Genomic DNA, 16,558 nt, shown 5'->3' on the forward strand with positions numbered 1-16,558 from the left:
GGAAAAGATACCCCATCACATCTTTAGTCCCAAATATACAAAGTTACGTGACTGGCACCATGAAGTTTCAGCACGTGCCCTTAATGTACAGTGATTTACCAGAATCGTTCCCCACCAAAAACAAAACTTCATCATACTTTCACCTTTTCTGCTTTTTCTCAAATGCTTTGCAAAACCTGTATTTAATTTGCTATATTAAGATCAACTCTATCTTTTTCTACACTTTTCTAACAGCTTCCTACTGATGTACAAAGAGTGAGAGGATCATGGTTTATGCTTATTCAGTAATTAACAAATGTTCAGTATGAAGACAGCAAACTGAAGGGCTCATTGTTTCTCCGTGCATTTGTATTTCCATCATTCTTATTATTGTTAATGACCATGGCCTACTAAGAGGGGTTCTTTTTGTCGTTGAGCTTGATTATCTGTAGGTTGTTAAAAAAGCAGAGGATGATGAGCAAATGAACATTCTCAGCTATTTTGAAAAACTGTCTATGGCAAAACTTCCTTTTAAAGTTCCATAGAAACTCAGCAAAAATATTCGGGATGAATAATAAATGAGCAGAAATGATGGGGAGGAGTGAAAAAGGAGACTTCCTGATAGGACATAACATTTGTCCACACTTCATCAGAGTAAACATTTTGGTAGTTGCTGGGTACCTTTTTAAAAAAAAGGCAATACTGGAGGTTTGCTGATTGAATGGAATGAGGCCTAGAGGTAGCCGAGGAAAAGAAAATGGATGGATCACTACTTACAGGAGATAGCCCAGGATGCTGTTGTACTTTCCCTTTACTTCAGCACTTGCTATGAGAAAATGCAGCAGTTGAAAAAATAATTACTTCTTCAGCTAAAAATTCAATTTTCTTCCAAAAATTTTTTTAACTTAGTGATTCTACAACACAGACTGTCTCTAGTATTTCAACAGCAAGTTTCCAGATCTTTCAACTAAAAATAGTTATGGAGGAAATTGTAAATGTGTCTGTGTAAATGTGTGTCTATGTATGTGTATGTGCATATATAGATATACACACACACACAAAAATGAATATATTATGTGCTATTATATTACAATACAGTCTAAATTTGAGGAAGACATTTGAACATAATAAAAACATCTTGTGATATCTTTGCGGTGATATTTATTGCTTATGATTGGCTATTTGTAGGAAGCAATTTTCAGAGTCTTTATAGATGCTACTTAACTTATGATACTGCTTATTTTCTTGTAATATAATGTATTATAATAGATTTAAATCCAGTAGCATATGCTTTTTGAAGTTTGAAAAGTGTTAAAAAATAAAGTTGCTTTTAACTTAGATTCATTCTTGTTCCATTTCTTTGAGGACTTTTACTGATACTTTTCAATTTGTTAGTCTTGGTATGATGTAACTTTGGGGAAAGTAGATAGGAGACACAATTGCCTAATAGAAAATATCAAAGCTATTTGATTTTTTTTTAAAAAGGATATAAATAAAACAATAACAGCCTTTTCCCCCTCTATCCTACTTTTCTGTCCTTATCTGTACTTTTAGAAAATTTGATTGCTGTTAATTTGAGATAGTTTAAGTCAAAGAATAGTCTTCTCATCCTGCTTTTTTCACTTTTCACTACTTAATTAAAAATTTATTTACATTTTTCTTTGTAGTCTCCACATATATCATTTTTGTAATGCATTCAATTACTCTTAAATTATTCAGTCAGTCCTCTATTACAGGGTATATTAAGTTATTATATTTAATATGAAAACAAATAATGCAATGATGACTATTTCTATATGCAGAGATCTTGTTTCCTTCAAATAACATCTCTATTATGCTATGCCAATACTAATGATTGTCCCGGCTCTGCTAGTTTCTTCTGATATGTCCTTAGAGAAATCATTAGTGTTCCAGTTTTTAATTTCTTCATCATTAAAATGAAAGTGTTGGCCTAGATGCTTGTTATATAAGGTCCTTTAAACCTCGAATCAGAAGATATGAAATTTACTGTAATTCTGAGTTATGGCCAGGTTGTTCTCCAAAAAAGATTCCAGCACTTATTTTGGAAGTTACTATATCTTAAAAAATAGCTAACAAATTAAGAACAGTAGCCTTGTAAGGAAAATTTCCCCATTAGGAAAATTTTTGCACAAAACAGATAAGCAAATGGCCTGCCACATGTAGATAGTCTCATACATTGCCTGAGACATACTGTTTAAGTCTGAGTAAGACTTGATTCTATATTTTCCTGATACTTTACCTGCTGCTAGAGCTTAAATGCTGTTGCTAGTTTATGGTACCCAAGAATTTTCTTTTGAGGGCAATCTGGACTGGGTGAATTGCCCAGGTTCACACAACCAGTGGGTGTCTGGGGGAAGATTTCAACTCATATCCTCCTGGCTTCAGGATCAGTGCTCTATTCACTGTGCCACCTAGCTTTGCCTCTACCCTCTACTTTCCCCGTGCCCCACTAAAAACTTTTGAAGACTTTTTCTAAAGGAAACATCTTTTCTTCTTAATGCAGTAAGCAAAGATTCAAAGGGAAAAAAAATTTCCTCCAAAGCTTTTTAGTTACTTAAAATCTTGTAGATATTATACTCACATCAAATTCAAATTCATATGCTTTTTTTTTTTTTTTTTTTTGGTTTTTGCAAGGCCAATGGGGTAAAGTGGCTTACCCAAGGCCATACAGCTAGGTAATTATTAAGTGTCCGAGGCCAGATTTGAACTCAGGTACTCCTGAAATCCAGGGCCATTGCTCTATCCACTGCACCACCTAGCCACGCCAGTATGGAAGGTTGTTGAATACAATTCAACTCAATACCTATAATACAGGAAATCACTGTTTTTTAGGACCCGCATCATAAATCACATTGTATTCAATAATATTTTCAGATAAGGGCAGTAGAATAAGGTTTCTATTTCTGATTAAAGATTTACCTGCCAATACATAATAAATATCAAACCAATAGTCATAAAATCAGTGATACCATAAAAAAAGGTTTGGAGATCTAATTTCATGGGTATAGAACATGCCCACTTAGAAACTGCTTCCACCGATGTCAAGGACTTCTCTATAATTATCAGTCTTAAGAGTTGAAAAGTTGCCTATGTGAATGAGAAATTAAATAATTCGCCGAAGATCACACCACTGATATGTGGCATAGATTTTCATTCAATCCAGAGAGCTTTCCTTCAAGATCAGTTCTCCATGCAGTATGTCACCATGTAATGAGTATACATAGGAAAATCAAGCTCTAAGTCTTTTTTCAATATTGGAAGAAGCTTTGAAATTACATAGATCATTCATCTTATTTTGCAGGTAAAGAAACTGAAATTTCTTACTTTTGGGGTGGGGATTAATTTTAAGAATTTATGAGTTGATCCCTGACCTTTTCATTCTAAAATTAATTTGACTTTAGGTTATGGAGAGCTCTTGATTTAGGGTCTCTTGTTCATCTTTTCTTTGATCCCACTAGTGAAAATTTTGAGGATGAAATCACATCTCACAAAGGTGAAAGCTGGGTCTGTAACATAGTGAGGGAGGCAGTTGGAGATTGGAAATGGGGCAACTTCTCATGGATTTTAGTCTTAAGATATTTTTAACAGCAACCTGAAAAGACTTCTTGCCTTCCATCTTCTTTTCCTTCTTAATTCAGCAAACACGGTTTCAGAAATTATGACATGAGTGGGTCAAAGCAAAGCATAAATATTATGAGGCATTAAGCGAACAATCAAGGAAGGGATACCATAAGAAGAAATGTCTTGATGTACTTTTCACTACATAGAAATACATCCAAAACAATTTTTCATGGGAATTGTCTTTTAAATATTATTGTATTGTGTTTTTGTAGTACATAATGTAATAAATCCCTCCAGAAGTTTTATTGCATTTGCATGAACCATTTTTGTTAGAAGTCAAAACTTTTGCCTATTACTGAAGCATAACACACCCACAATTTTAAATAAGACAGAGCATCTTCTCAGAGGCTCTTTCTGGAACAGGTAAGGGGGTATTTTATTATCAGATCTGTTATCAATATAGTTACTAATTACTTGATTTTAAGAGTATAGATTGAATTTGCATTTTCTTTAGTGCTAGAAAAAACTTCAGCAGTGTTTTTGTCAGCTTCTGTTATTCTGAATTTGCAAAGACATTAAGCTTAATATGACTTTCTAATTTTTAATTTGCATTTGGTTGTATGAAATTATACAGCGTTGCATTCTGTTGTTTTTGCAAAGTATTTGAAATCAAAGACTATTTGGTGTAAACTATATGGTAATTCTTCTGAAAAACATGTTTTAAGGATTTCCTTTTCGTTGTGTTCAGCATTCTTAAGACAGACGTTAAACTTGTGCTATATCAAAGCATTAGTAAATACATTGAGCATATTTCATATTTAGTAATGGATTTAGTCAATGCAAATTGATCGCGTGTTGTTCAATAAGTACATGCTGATCTATTCATGTTATTCAATAAATGCAAATTGAGCACATACCTATTAGAAAATACAAGTTGATCATTTGCATCTTAAGTAAATACAAGCTGAACAGATGTATTCTTTATTTAATAGGCACATAATAATCATATTCATATTGAGCACATGCTCTCTTTTATGCCACAAAGAATATGATGTAGAAGGTAGATAAGGGTCCTTGGCCACCAGGGTGCTTCCATCATGGCAGATATATTCAACCTGTGGCCCTTAGAGCCCATTCTTGTGGTCGGTGTCACATTTTTTATTATTATCATACCCTTTGGCAATATGGGTTATATTGTAGCCATAAATAAACATTACATATTTTATGTGACCCTTGACAAATCTTTGTGGGATGCTGCAACCCCAGAAAGATAAAAGGTCAAACACCCATGCAAAAACCAGTTTATTCTACAACTTAGAAAATTAATTTCTAGATTCTTTATATGATTTATTAATTTACAAGTTATTTTTGTAGAAAGCAAAACACTGATGATTTCTTCAGGTCCCTTCCAATTCTGAATCTGGGACTTTTGTCTTGAAGGGGGTACTGTGAAACAATATTTATTAATTATATATATTTGGCATAGGAGTATTACTTCAGTCTGATAACTTCTCACTGAAGTGCTTACAAATTAAATTTTCAGCAAAACCAACATTTTGATGTTTTGTAATTACATGCATCAAATATGGGTAACTTCTTTCAACAGTGCAGATTGCAATCCATCATCATCACCTTGATTAGTATCATTATTGTTGATCTTCTCATAAATCCTCCATTTGGGCTCCACACACCATTCTGCATTCCTTTCTTTAGCTGGCTTTGATGTCTGAGGGATACCAGTTGACTATGTAGGGTTGGCCTTTAGTTATCCAACATTCTTGCTGCACAACTAAGTCCACTTCTTTTTGTGAATATGTATGTCTCTGAAAATGTTCTTTACATCATTTCTCCTATGCAATTCTCTATAACTTCCTCATGCCCACCATGTGTCTACCTCTCCATTGCATCTCTGGGTCACTCAGAATTTTAATTCCTTGGTGATTATTGCATTCTATGGCTGACAGTCCTATAATACCACTGGAAAAAATAGTGATTTTAGAAAGGATCTTTTTTTTGAAGGGAAAATGTGATCATTAAAAGTACAAAATTTCATGACTAATACGAAAATATAATCAACATGATTGTAAATGTATAAGCTTTATTAAATTACTTGCTGCCATAGGGATGAGAGGGAAAGGAGGGAGATAGAAAATTGTAGAACTCAAAATCTTACAGAAAATTAATATTGAAAACTAATTAGAAAAATAAAATCTAAAAAATTTTAAATAAAAAAATTTAAGTATATAATTTCCCAAAAGAAATATAGCCTACCTTACTTATACACTTAAATTTAATTTTTTTAAAAATTTTTAATTAATTCACTTTTTAACTTTTAAACAACTTTTCATACACACTCTCTCTTTAAGATTTGGACCTTCTGTGCAGTTTTCTTCTCTATCATAGTTTTGACAGTAGGCATTCTTCATTGACTTGGTTTTTCTCTGTGTATAAGTTGCCAATCTGCATTGTTAGAAGGCATTTCCACACCAATGATTCCATAAACTGACAAAATAATTGAATCACAGGTCTGCAAACCCTCCTCATACAGAGAGAGAGAGAGAGAGAGAGAGAGAGAGAGAGAGAGAGAGAAGGGAGGGAAGCTGACTACTATTTATTAATGGTATCAATATTATTGAAATTGTACTTTCTTGGCCAAAAAACAGCTCATATACATTTTAAGTTGATTTACCAAATTGTAGGATTCTGGTTGGAACAGAGCTCAAAAAACAATGCCAGGACAAAGAGCTCAAATGAGAACCTCAGGGTTTTTTCCCCAGAGTTACTGCATTTCAAGGATAAAAAGAGACTTGAGGAATTATCAAACTATTTCATCCTAGCTATTGGGTATCATATTTTTATTAGAAACATGCATTGCCTTCATTATCTCTTTCTAATATATTAATAATCTGTTACAACTAATATTATTATCTTGTACTCAAGCAACTAGTCAGGATTTTTTTCCCTTTCTCTGGGCTACATATGTATATCTACTGATTTGGGTGTCTGTCTGTCTGTCTGTCTGTCTGTGTGTCTGTATCAATATCTGTGTCTTCAGTGAAACCAGAGCTGTCTCTGTACATTTTGCCCAGAGTAAAATAGTTAAGGAGAATAGAAAGTAGGAAGAAACAGAGAAATGATCAACTGAAGAATAAAGACATGAATAAAAGAAAGGCTTACTTAATTTAGGTGTTCTATGAGTTTGGGGGGAGAAATATTTCTATCATGTGCCATTACATAATTCAATTAAGTTCCATTTCTACACACACACACACACACCACCACCACCACCACCACCACCACCCTCCACCCTCTCTTCCCACCCAGCTTCCAGCTTCTCATTAAAATGAGGGTTGCTCTGATGAGATTATTTTGTATTTAAAGAGAAATTGTCTACTCTCTTGGGAAAAGAATTATGTTCTTCGAAGATCTTTGAGCTTAAAGTGAACATTCTATGTATACAGTCCCTTATTGTATATTATTTCTTTTGTAATTGTGGAAGAATTAACCATCTTTTGTGATGGCCACCTTTCTTCCATGCACTTCCCCCACCCCTCCTTCACTCTTATTGGCATCTGTACTCCCAGTAAGTAGCAGAAGAATCTTGCTAATTTTGGAGATGGATATATGAGCTGCTTTACTGGGTGACCTGGTTAGACAAAGTAAGTAGAGAAATCATTTGATATCCATCAAGGAAGTATGTAAAAAGTCAGGAATCTGCCTCTGCTACTTCAGTGCCTTAACAGAATCCTAATGTAGTCATCATAGTATAATTAGATTAATAGATGGTCTCTCTCAAGAGAAGTCCTAATTTTATTTTTCATTATTGATAAAATTGTTCACTTTAGTGCTATCCCTCAGATCACATCAGTTTCAATTGAATATAATTCATTTTAGTACTACTGTTTGAGCATCTGCTATACATTAGATTTACATCCTGATATATACTTAACCTTGTATATTTAACAAACTTTAAATTAGTAGACCTTTTTTGTTAATATTTATTTTCTTTAGGTTTTTCAAGGCAAGTGGCTTGCCCAAGGCCACACAGCTAGGTAATTATTAAGTGTCTGAGACCGGATTTGAACCCAGGTACTCCTGACTCCAAGGCTGGTGCTCTATTCACTGTGCTACCTAGCTGCCCCCTAGTAGACCTTTTAAAGGTATTACTCTATTACATTTAGCAAAGACTAATCTTAAATTGAATCAATATAAAACTACATTTACAGTAATCCCCTTTCCCCCATATATGTAAAGAATGTTTTGTACCAAACATTTTTGTAGAAAATATGGAGAGATGTGAGATGGAATAGTATAATTATATAGAATTAGATCAGCTTGAATGACCAAGACCAAGAGGAATCATTAATGACTTATGTTAGCTTGTTTAGTACCCTCTGAATTTGTCCTTGGCTCCTGTGCAGCTTACATTTTAATCATTAGATAAATAAAGGCTAGCTGTACTGCATGTACTCTTGATCTCAACTGCTTCCCTCCCCCAGATCTTTAATTTCTTATAACTTCCTGTTTCTTTCTCTGCAAACTTGCACAGTTCTCCCCATTTTCAAAAATTTCACTTGATCCTGCATTCCCTTCTAATTATTGTCCTGTGTCTCTCCACTTTTTTATATCAGACCCTGAAACCTTGAAAAAATTGTCTAATCAACACCTCCTCTTTCACCTTGGGTCACTTTCTAACCTCCTTTAATCTGGTTTCTGAGTGTATCAATCACTCACTCAAACCAAAACTATTCTGTTAACCATTGACCTCTCTTTTTCTCTCTCTCCCTTTCCCCATCTCCTTCTCTCTTTTAGTGTGTTAGGGAAGTCTAAATCTCCCCATATTGCCTGAGTTAGAAGTACAGTGGCTACTCATTAATCTATTCCCACTGGAGAATTTGACTTCCTCCAGTTCCAACATTTTGTCCCTTCTTAGATATTTTGCTGACTCCCCATTCCCGGAGTCTTACCATATCTGAACTCCATCCTTTCATTCACCTAAATGGCTATGCTATTGTTTAGAATTTCTGAGCTCAAGCAGTCTGTCAATACCAGTCTCCTCAGTTGGAAAGCTGAAAGATATGCCACACTTCACTATCCTATTTTTTTTTTTAAATATCAAGTCTATTGGCCTCTACTCAGGCCTCATCCTTCTTGACTTTTGACCTTTCCTCTTAGATGCCCTTTCCTGCTTCTCTCATCTGTCTAACCACTCCCATGTTCTTTACTACAACATCCATGGCATATATATTCAACACTGGTATCTGTGTTGGACTGGATGTTTAGACTAGTTTGTACTACATGAGTTTCTTCTTTTCTCTTACATTCTCTTACTCAGTGACATCATTAATTTTCTGTGGGCTTGACTCATTTCTCTGTAATGTAATATAAAAATCATAGATCTGTATATTTTCATGAGCTGTCTTCTATTTTGCCAGCACCACATCACCAATGACCTTTTGGAAAATATGAATTTGACATGTTGGAGATTTTTTCAAAGTCAATGTGTCCAGAGAGAACTCATTATCTTCCTTCCATCCCCAAAACACCCCTCTTCAAAATTGTCTATCCCTCTATCCTTCTAGCAACCTAGGCTAGAAACTTTGGTTTACCCTCAACTCCTCAGTCTCATCCCTGCAATCAGGCAAGTGTCAACAATATCCTTTTCAATAATGTATCTACTCACAGTATGGAAGCTGACTACTATTTATTAATGATATCAATATTATTGAAATTGTACTTTCTCAGTCAAAAAATACCTCATATACATTTTAAATTGCCCTACCAAAATTGTAGGATTCTGGTTGGAACAGAGCTCAAAAAACAATGCCAGAATAAAGAGCTCAAATGAGAATCTCAGAGTTTTTTCCCAGAGTTACTGCATTTCAAAGATAAAAAGAGACTTGAGGAATTATCAACCCTAGTTTAGGTTCTTAGTGACTTTAGCCTGGATACCTGCAATAACCTCCTACTTTATATCTCTGATATTATGGCTTTCCCTGCTACAATACATCAAATGTATGAAAATGTATAATTTTTTTTTAAAAAAGGATTAAATTTGTTCTTCTGGGCCCAAGAAGAGAGAATTAGAAGCAATGGGAGGAGATTATAGACAAATTTAGATGATATAAAGAAAATCTTCCTAATAATTAGATATAGTAAAGAGTAATAGTCTCATTTTCAGTTGTTTCTGTCTCTTTTATGACCCCATTTGGGATTTTCTTGGCAAAGATACTAAAGTTGTTTGCCATATCCTGCTCTCACTCATTTTACAAATGAGGAAACTGAGGCAAAGTGATTTGCCCTAAGTCACAGAGATAGTAAGTGTCTGAAATTAAATTTGCACTTAGATCTTCCTGATTCCAGTCCTTGTGTTCTAACCAGTGTGCCACCTAACTGCCCTATAATAATCTACTTCAGGAGAAAATATATTGTTCAGGAAAAAGAGTAGAAGACTACCTGCTTTAGGGTTATTGTAGCATTAGATTAGATGGTCTTTTAGTCACGCATCTCTGATTCTGTGACTTGTACAGATTCACATCTGCATGGGATAAGACCCACGAGTGATCTCTGTCCCTCTGGTCTTGGGTGAATAAATGACTATGGATTCTCAATCTGTAAATAATGGCCATGCAGCAAGATACACTTGAGAGATAACTTGGCATAGCAAATAGAGGTATCAGCTATGTCAGAAGACATGAGTGTAAGTCCTATGACCGACCCAAGGCAAGTGGCTTTCCTTACTGCCCCCAGGCACCTTTCAATCATTATAAATTGCTGAGAAGCTTCTGACAGGCATTACTAGTTGGAGTTGAACCATTATTCGTTCCTTCCACTGAAGAAATCACAAATCTTATTTCCTCTCTCTCCTTCCACAAAAGAATACTTAATACTATTTAAGCATACTGTATATGATTGAAGGAAGCTAGGTTGCTCAATGGGTAGAGCTCTGAGGCAGAAAGATCTGAATTCAAATTTGACCTCGGAAACTTACTAGCTATGTGATCCTGGGCAAGTCACTTAACCTCTGTTTGCCTTAATCCATTGGGGAAGAATATGGCAAACCACCTTAGTATCTTTACCAAGAAAATCCCATGGACAGAATAGTCCAAGGGATCATGATGAGTCGAACATGATATGAATATTAACATCTTTAATTACTTAGAAGGCACTTTTTGTTCTTAACAGAATAATTGAGCTTCTTTTCTCCAGAAAGTCCAGTTAATAGAAATGTGATTTTGGATTTGTTTGGTTTTTTTTTTTTTTACAAGACAATTTGCCCAAGGTCACACAGCTAGGTTATTATTAAGTGTCTGAGACTGGATTTGAACTCAGGTCCTCCTGACTCCAGGACCACTGCTCTATTTACTATGCCATCTAGATCCTAGAAATGTTATTTTTAATAAAATATCTGATAACCGTCTATAGCCTATATTTAGCACGTGCACACACACACACACACACACACACGGTACTGTGATTTTTACTTTTCATTCTAAATTAACCAACCTTAATAAATGTACAGACATGCTGACATAGTACATTCAATAACAACAGCTTAGAGACTTAGAAAAGTCTTTCACAAAACAGGCAAACTACTAATGCATAAAGCCATAGCTAGGTCTTCAGTTATCATTTGTTTTTACTCACGTAGGGGAAACTTCATATTTGTTGCTTACCTTCATAATAGAAGGAAATGCTAAATTTCAGTTATAGGTTAGTAAAAATACAGCCATAATTTTTTCCCTTTCCAAGTTTATAGTCTCCTTACATGGACCTTTGGTTCAGATCTCCTATTTAAATGTTGACATGACATACCCAGAGAAAAAGTACCTGAGGGGAGAGAGTTCGGAGTAGTTCAGAGAGGTTTAGAGTAAAAATAAAGGATATCATCAGGTTTTAGCCACCCTAAGGGTAAGGATGCAACTGTATTCCAGGAGATGTCATCGTTTTAGGTAGGTTTGTCTTCAGGTCAAATGACAATAGCAGGAGGAAGAAGGTCTTCCCCCACAATGGTAGAATATGAGGGATGCCTAGATAGTAAGGGTTTGTACAGATCCAGAGTGAGGCCAGCCCACTCCAATAGTGTCTTGGCCCTCAAATGCAGAGTTTTCATTTATGGCATTATACCATGACAATAAAAATATTGATTATACAATTTATATTAATTCAAACCTGCCATTCTGTATTTCTATATTATTTATGGAAATAACTAGATATAATTATTCATTTCAAAAACATTTGCTTTGGGGTGGCTAGGTGGCGTAGTGGATAAAGCACCGGCCTTGGAGTCAGGAGGACCTGGGTTCAAATCCAGTCTCAGACACTTAATAATAACCTAGCTGTGTGACCTTGGACAAATTGTCTTGTAAAAAAAAAAACAAACCCAAAACCTAGCTGTGTGCCCTTGGGCAAGCCACTTAACCCCATTTGCCTTACAGAAACCAAAAAAGAAAACAAAAACATTTGCCTTGCTTCTCACCTCCAGTGATATTTAGAGCATATTTTTTTGGCCAAAGTGAACCCAGTTTATATTTCACACATAATGATTCTTAAATACTTTTAGAAAGCTATTCATTATTTTGTTTCTAAAGCACAAATATACAGAATCCATCAAATGAACTTATATTCTGATGAAGACACAAAACACTGGCCAATAGATGCCTAAGCACCCTCAGAACTGTTTCTGATCTCAGTGCATGAAGAATCAATAATTTCAACACTTTAAATGTATAAGTTATAAGAGAACTTTAACTCTTAAACAAATCTATATCTTAGATGTGGTCGATGATTAACAGACAAGTTAATTAATCATGTATCCCTAAACTCACCAAGGTTTTAAAGATGAAAAGACCAGGAATTACAAATAATAAACCATTGTCTTTATTAACTCCCATTTAATATTATGTCTATTGGGACAAAGAATATGAAATTCATTATTTTCAAATAAGTCCATGTTAGATGTTTTCACTTCATTCTGGAGGATGAACATGACATCAGGGAGGTGATGGCCATGACAAGAAAGTGAATTGGATATGAGTAAGGGGGGCATGCAGTATCACCAGCCTCACTTTTTCCTCCGGAGTCATCAGGGTACAGTGGCCAGATATGGATCAGGATGATTGGAGATAGCTATGGGTGTGAGGCAGTCAGTGACTTGCCCAAGATCACACAGCTAGTGTCAAGTTTGAATTTAGGTCCTCTTGCTTATGCTCTGACCACTGCACTTAGTCTTCATTGATAGCTGATCAGAGTTTATTGAACTAGCTATTCATCTAAAACTAGTGGGAGAAAAAAAAATATAGACTGCCATAAAGTTCCAAAATCCATTTTTTGCTGTAGATTTCTCTTGGTCTTTGTTCTTAAAAATACGAATCCAGGATGTTTTTGTTAATTGAATAATAGCTAGCATTTATATAATCAAGAGTTCCACAATATATGCATATCTTATTGATCCTTCTAATATCCTGTGATCTGGAAATTATTATTATCTTCATTTTATGCACAAGGAAACTAAGTTTGAAAGAGAGAAGAAGGGAAGAGGGGAAAAAAACAAAGATTTATTTAGTACCTACTCTGGGTGAGTGTACTAAGTGTTTTACAGATTTAATCCTTTGATCATCTTAGCAACATTGAAGGGTGGATACTATTCTTATACCCTGTTTTACAGTTGAGGGAACTGTAGCAAACAAAGGTTAAGTGACTTGCCCATGGTCTCATCAGTAGTAGTAAGTCTTTGAATCAAGATTTGAACTCAAATCTCCATACTCCAAATTCAACACTTTACTCATCACCTAGTTTCTCTTCTGAGGTTCTCAAAGAGCAGAATCAGAAGCAAATGCATAGGAACAGCATAAACAAATTTGGGCTTTATGTTGGTGGGGGGGATTCTTTAACTATAAGAACTATCCCAAAGGGAAATGGATTGTTTTAGGTAGTGGTGGGTCTTCTTTTACTCAAGATTTTTAAGCAATTCATAGGGCATGCTGTAGAAAGGATCAATAGAGGGACATAGGGTTGGACTAGATAGACCATTAAAGGTGTCTCAATTATAATTCTGTGATTCTGTTACTCGGCTAATGTTATACAAGAAAACAAGAAATGGCAGAACTAATGCTAGAATTCAGATCTTCTGATTTCTAACCCAAATTCCTCTTTCCATTATGCTGTTTCCAATTATGCTGCATTTTAGGGATAAAACTACTAAAATAGGTATATTTGTCTGTGTGGTCCACATGAAAAAGATTACTAAAAAAATGAGGATTTCCAGAATGTTGTGAGGATCAGTAAGATATGTAAATATTATGGAATTCTTAAAGCTTCTATAAATGCTAGCTATTATTAGTCAACTAGCAAAACATTCTGATTTGTATTTATTTATGATTAGTATATTTCATATGTACACTAGTACATATGAACAATAAAACAATCATCTATTCCTTAAAATCACAAGGCATTCCCACAACATATATATATATATATATACATACATACATACATACATACATACATACATACATACATACAAATAGAGGTAAAGCATAGTTAAACATGGTTTCATTTACTTTCACAAGTCGTTACTCTAATAAGACCCAAAAGTTTCCATTGAATGTTCTTATAAAATATTTCAGTGTGGCTAAGACACTGGGTCAACCCCGGATGCATTAATATGCCCTTTAGATAAACTCTTTTGACTTTAGTTTTTCTTATCATGGAGATAAGACTGCAGCCCTAAAAACAAAAGAAATATGCCTGGCATAGTTTTGTCTTTTGTTCAAAACACTCTTCAGTTGTCATTGCTATTCAATACAAGATCTGATGTTTCATCTCTCATTTGCTAGGAAATTATTACGAGGTAGATAGGCATCAAGCATAGTGGAGTAAAGTTTGCCATCTGCTGACCATTGGCCATCACTGCAATGTTCCAATTCTTTTTAAAAACAATATTTGGGGAAAATTTATCAAAATAGTCAAGGATAGCCCACTTACCTGAATATAACTTTACAAATAATTTGCTATTCAGTGCAATATGTTTAACTGATATGTCTCTTACTTTTTCTGCCATCTTCTAGTTATACTCATCTACACCAGTATAAAAATAATATTAAAAGTGCACCTTATTGTACTTATACATAGAGTTTATTAAACTAATTCTAGTAAATCCAAAGCTCTTGTGATTTCTTTGGAAGCAGAATCTCTGTCCAGTTATCAATGTATAACAAAATGTAAACTGTGCAACTTGCTAAGTTGAAAAAATGATACCAATCTGTATTGTAGAAGAAAGTTTCTCACAGGAAGGAGCTCACTGTACCAATGAAATCATAAGAATAGTCCCCAAGATTTTAGGGAAATGAGTAAAAATCAGGCTTATTTTTGTTTAAAGGATATCAGAGACTTACGTATGAATGTGAATTTTATGAAGAGAAGATAGTAGTGCCACTTTACAGTCTATCCTTAACTTGATACCAAATAAAAGCCCTGTAACTTTTTGTCCATTTCCATTACTCATTACAAAAACCAAGTTACTCCTTTCCCATTGCTATCTTCCTTTTTTTAATTTTTTATAAAAAAAATTGAATGTTTCTTATGTGCACAGTACTGAACTGTATCCTGGATGGACTAACAATATTATTTCTGAAAAAAAATTATTCTATGCCACTGAATAGAGTTCATGTTCTCTACTAAAGTAATAACTTTAGTACCAAAGTACCAAAATATAAAACCTAGTCTGAAGGAATTCTGATAATTTTCCTGTAGGCAGTTTATACTCTTTATATCTCAACAATGGATTTAATTCCAGGAAGGATCTTTCAACTCTAAGACCTTCATCTTACAGATGAAGAAGCTGAGGTCCATAAAATGTGGAGGACTCACCCTGAACTCAAAATCTAATGTTCTGTCCTTCTTTTCTTTACTACTGTAATTTCCCTAGAAAAGAAAAGGTATTTGATTATTGTCTTTTAATTTCATATCATCATTGTTTCCCTTTCAACAGCCTCCCTATTAAATCTTTGCTTTTAATAACAAAAACATTTAAGCAAAACCCATCTACACAACTTTCCAGAATCAAACTTGGTCATTCCAAGTAACTAAAATCTGGCTTCCTTTTAGCATTGTTTTCTTGAACGTTTGTGTCATGTTTGTGTATACTGTTATTCTGGTCGTACTTGCTTTGCCTTTCTATCAGTTTATAAACACCTTCCCATGTTTCAGTGCATTTCTTGATTTCTCTATTCATTGAATACGTGTCTTAATTTTTGACTTTTTGCTACCTCCATGACTTGTTAGTATAAATACTTGGATTTATATGGGATATTTTCCTCTGCTTCTGATCTCCTTTGGGTATATTCATTGTAGGGAATTTCTTTGGTAAAGGGATATGAGCCATTTATTGACTTTCCTTGAATAATGCCAAAATATTTCCCAGAAAAATCATACCAATTTGCAACTCCTCTAAAAATTAATTTATCCTATCCATTATCCTATAGCCCCTCTAATAGTGACTATTTCAATCTTTTTTTCCTATCGTTATCACTCTGAGGACTATGATGTGAAAACTCAATTTTAGTCAATATTAAGAGCATTATTATGAAATAATCTTTGTCATCGTTAGCATTTTAAAAATATACTTGTCTTGGGGGGAATGACTTTTACTCATTTGTGTTGATTCCTTTTCTAACATAGATATTAGATTCTTACCAGAGCTATTTTAGGCAGGGTAATTTTTTTTTTCTTTCTAACTTCTCCCATGTCCTACTTCACACCCTCCCCGTCTAGGACACCAGTGGAAGAGCATGAGATGGCTTTGATGGTAATCTTAAGATACACATATACAAATAGTCTCTCTCCCTTAACTCCCCTACCATGCTCTTTCTTTATAATACTTGTTTATGTAAAACAGATTTTGCCTATAAAATGTTCATAGGATTATAGATTTAAGACTAGAAGTTGACCTTAAAGATTCTTGTTGGGAGAGAATATAGTTTCATAAAATGGGTCT

At 34.4% G+C, this 16,558-nt stretch overlaps 1 protein-coding gene across 8 annotated transcripts in view; it reads left to right on the top strand.

The window, feature by feature from the left end:
• Positions 1-16,558, top strand: part of PDLIM5 (PDZ and LIM domain 5) — a 241,033-nt gene that overhangs the window by 136,135 nt on the left and 88,340 nt on the right. For 2 of the 8 annotated variants that reach the window (XM_074228068.1, XM_074228069.1), the window contains one exon: positions 1-16,558. This exon is cut by the window's right edge and continues 12,511 nt beyond it. The exons of the other annotated variants lie outside the window; for them this stretch is intronic. In XM_074228068.1, the coding sequence (XP_074084169.1) occupies positions 1-94 (94 nt within the window). In that variant the 3' untranslated portion in view covers positions 95-16,558. 8 annotated transcript variants of the gene reach the window in all.

Source organism: Macrotis lagotis, chromosome 3 (assembly GCF_037893015.1).
Source record: "Macrotis lagotis isolate mMagLag1 chromosome 3, bilby.v1.9.chrom.fasta, whole genome shotgun sequence".
In the NCBI taxonomy this organism is placed as follows: Eukaryota; Metazoa; Chordata; class Mammalia; order Peramelemorphia; family Peramelidae; genus Macrotis; species Macrotis lagotis.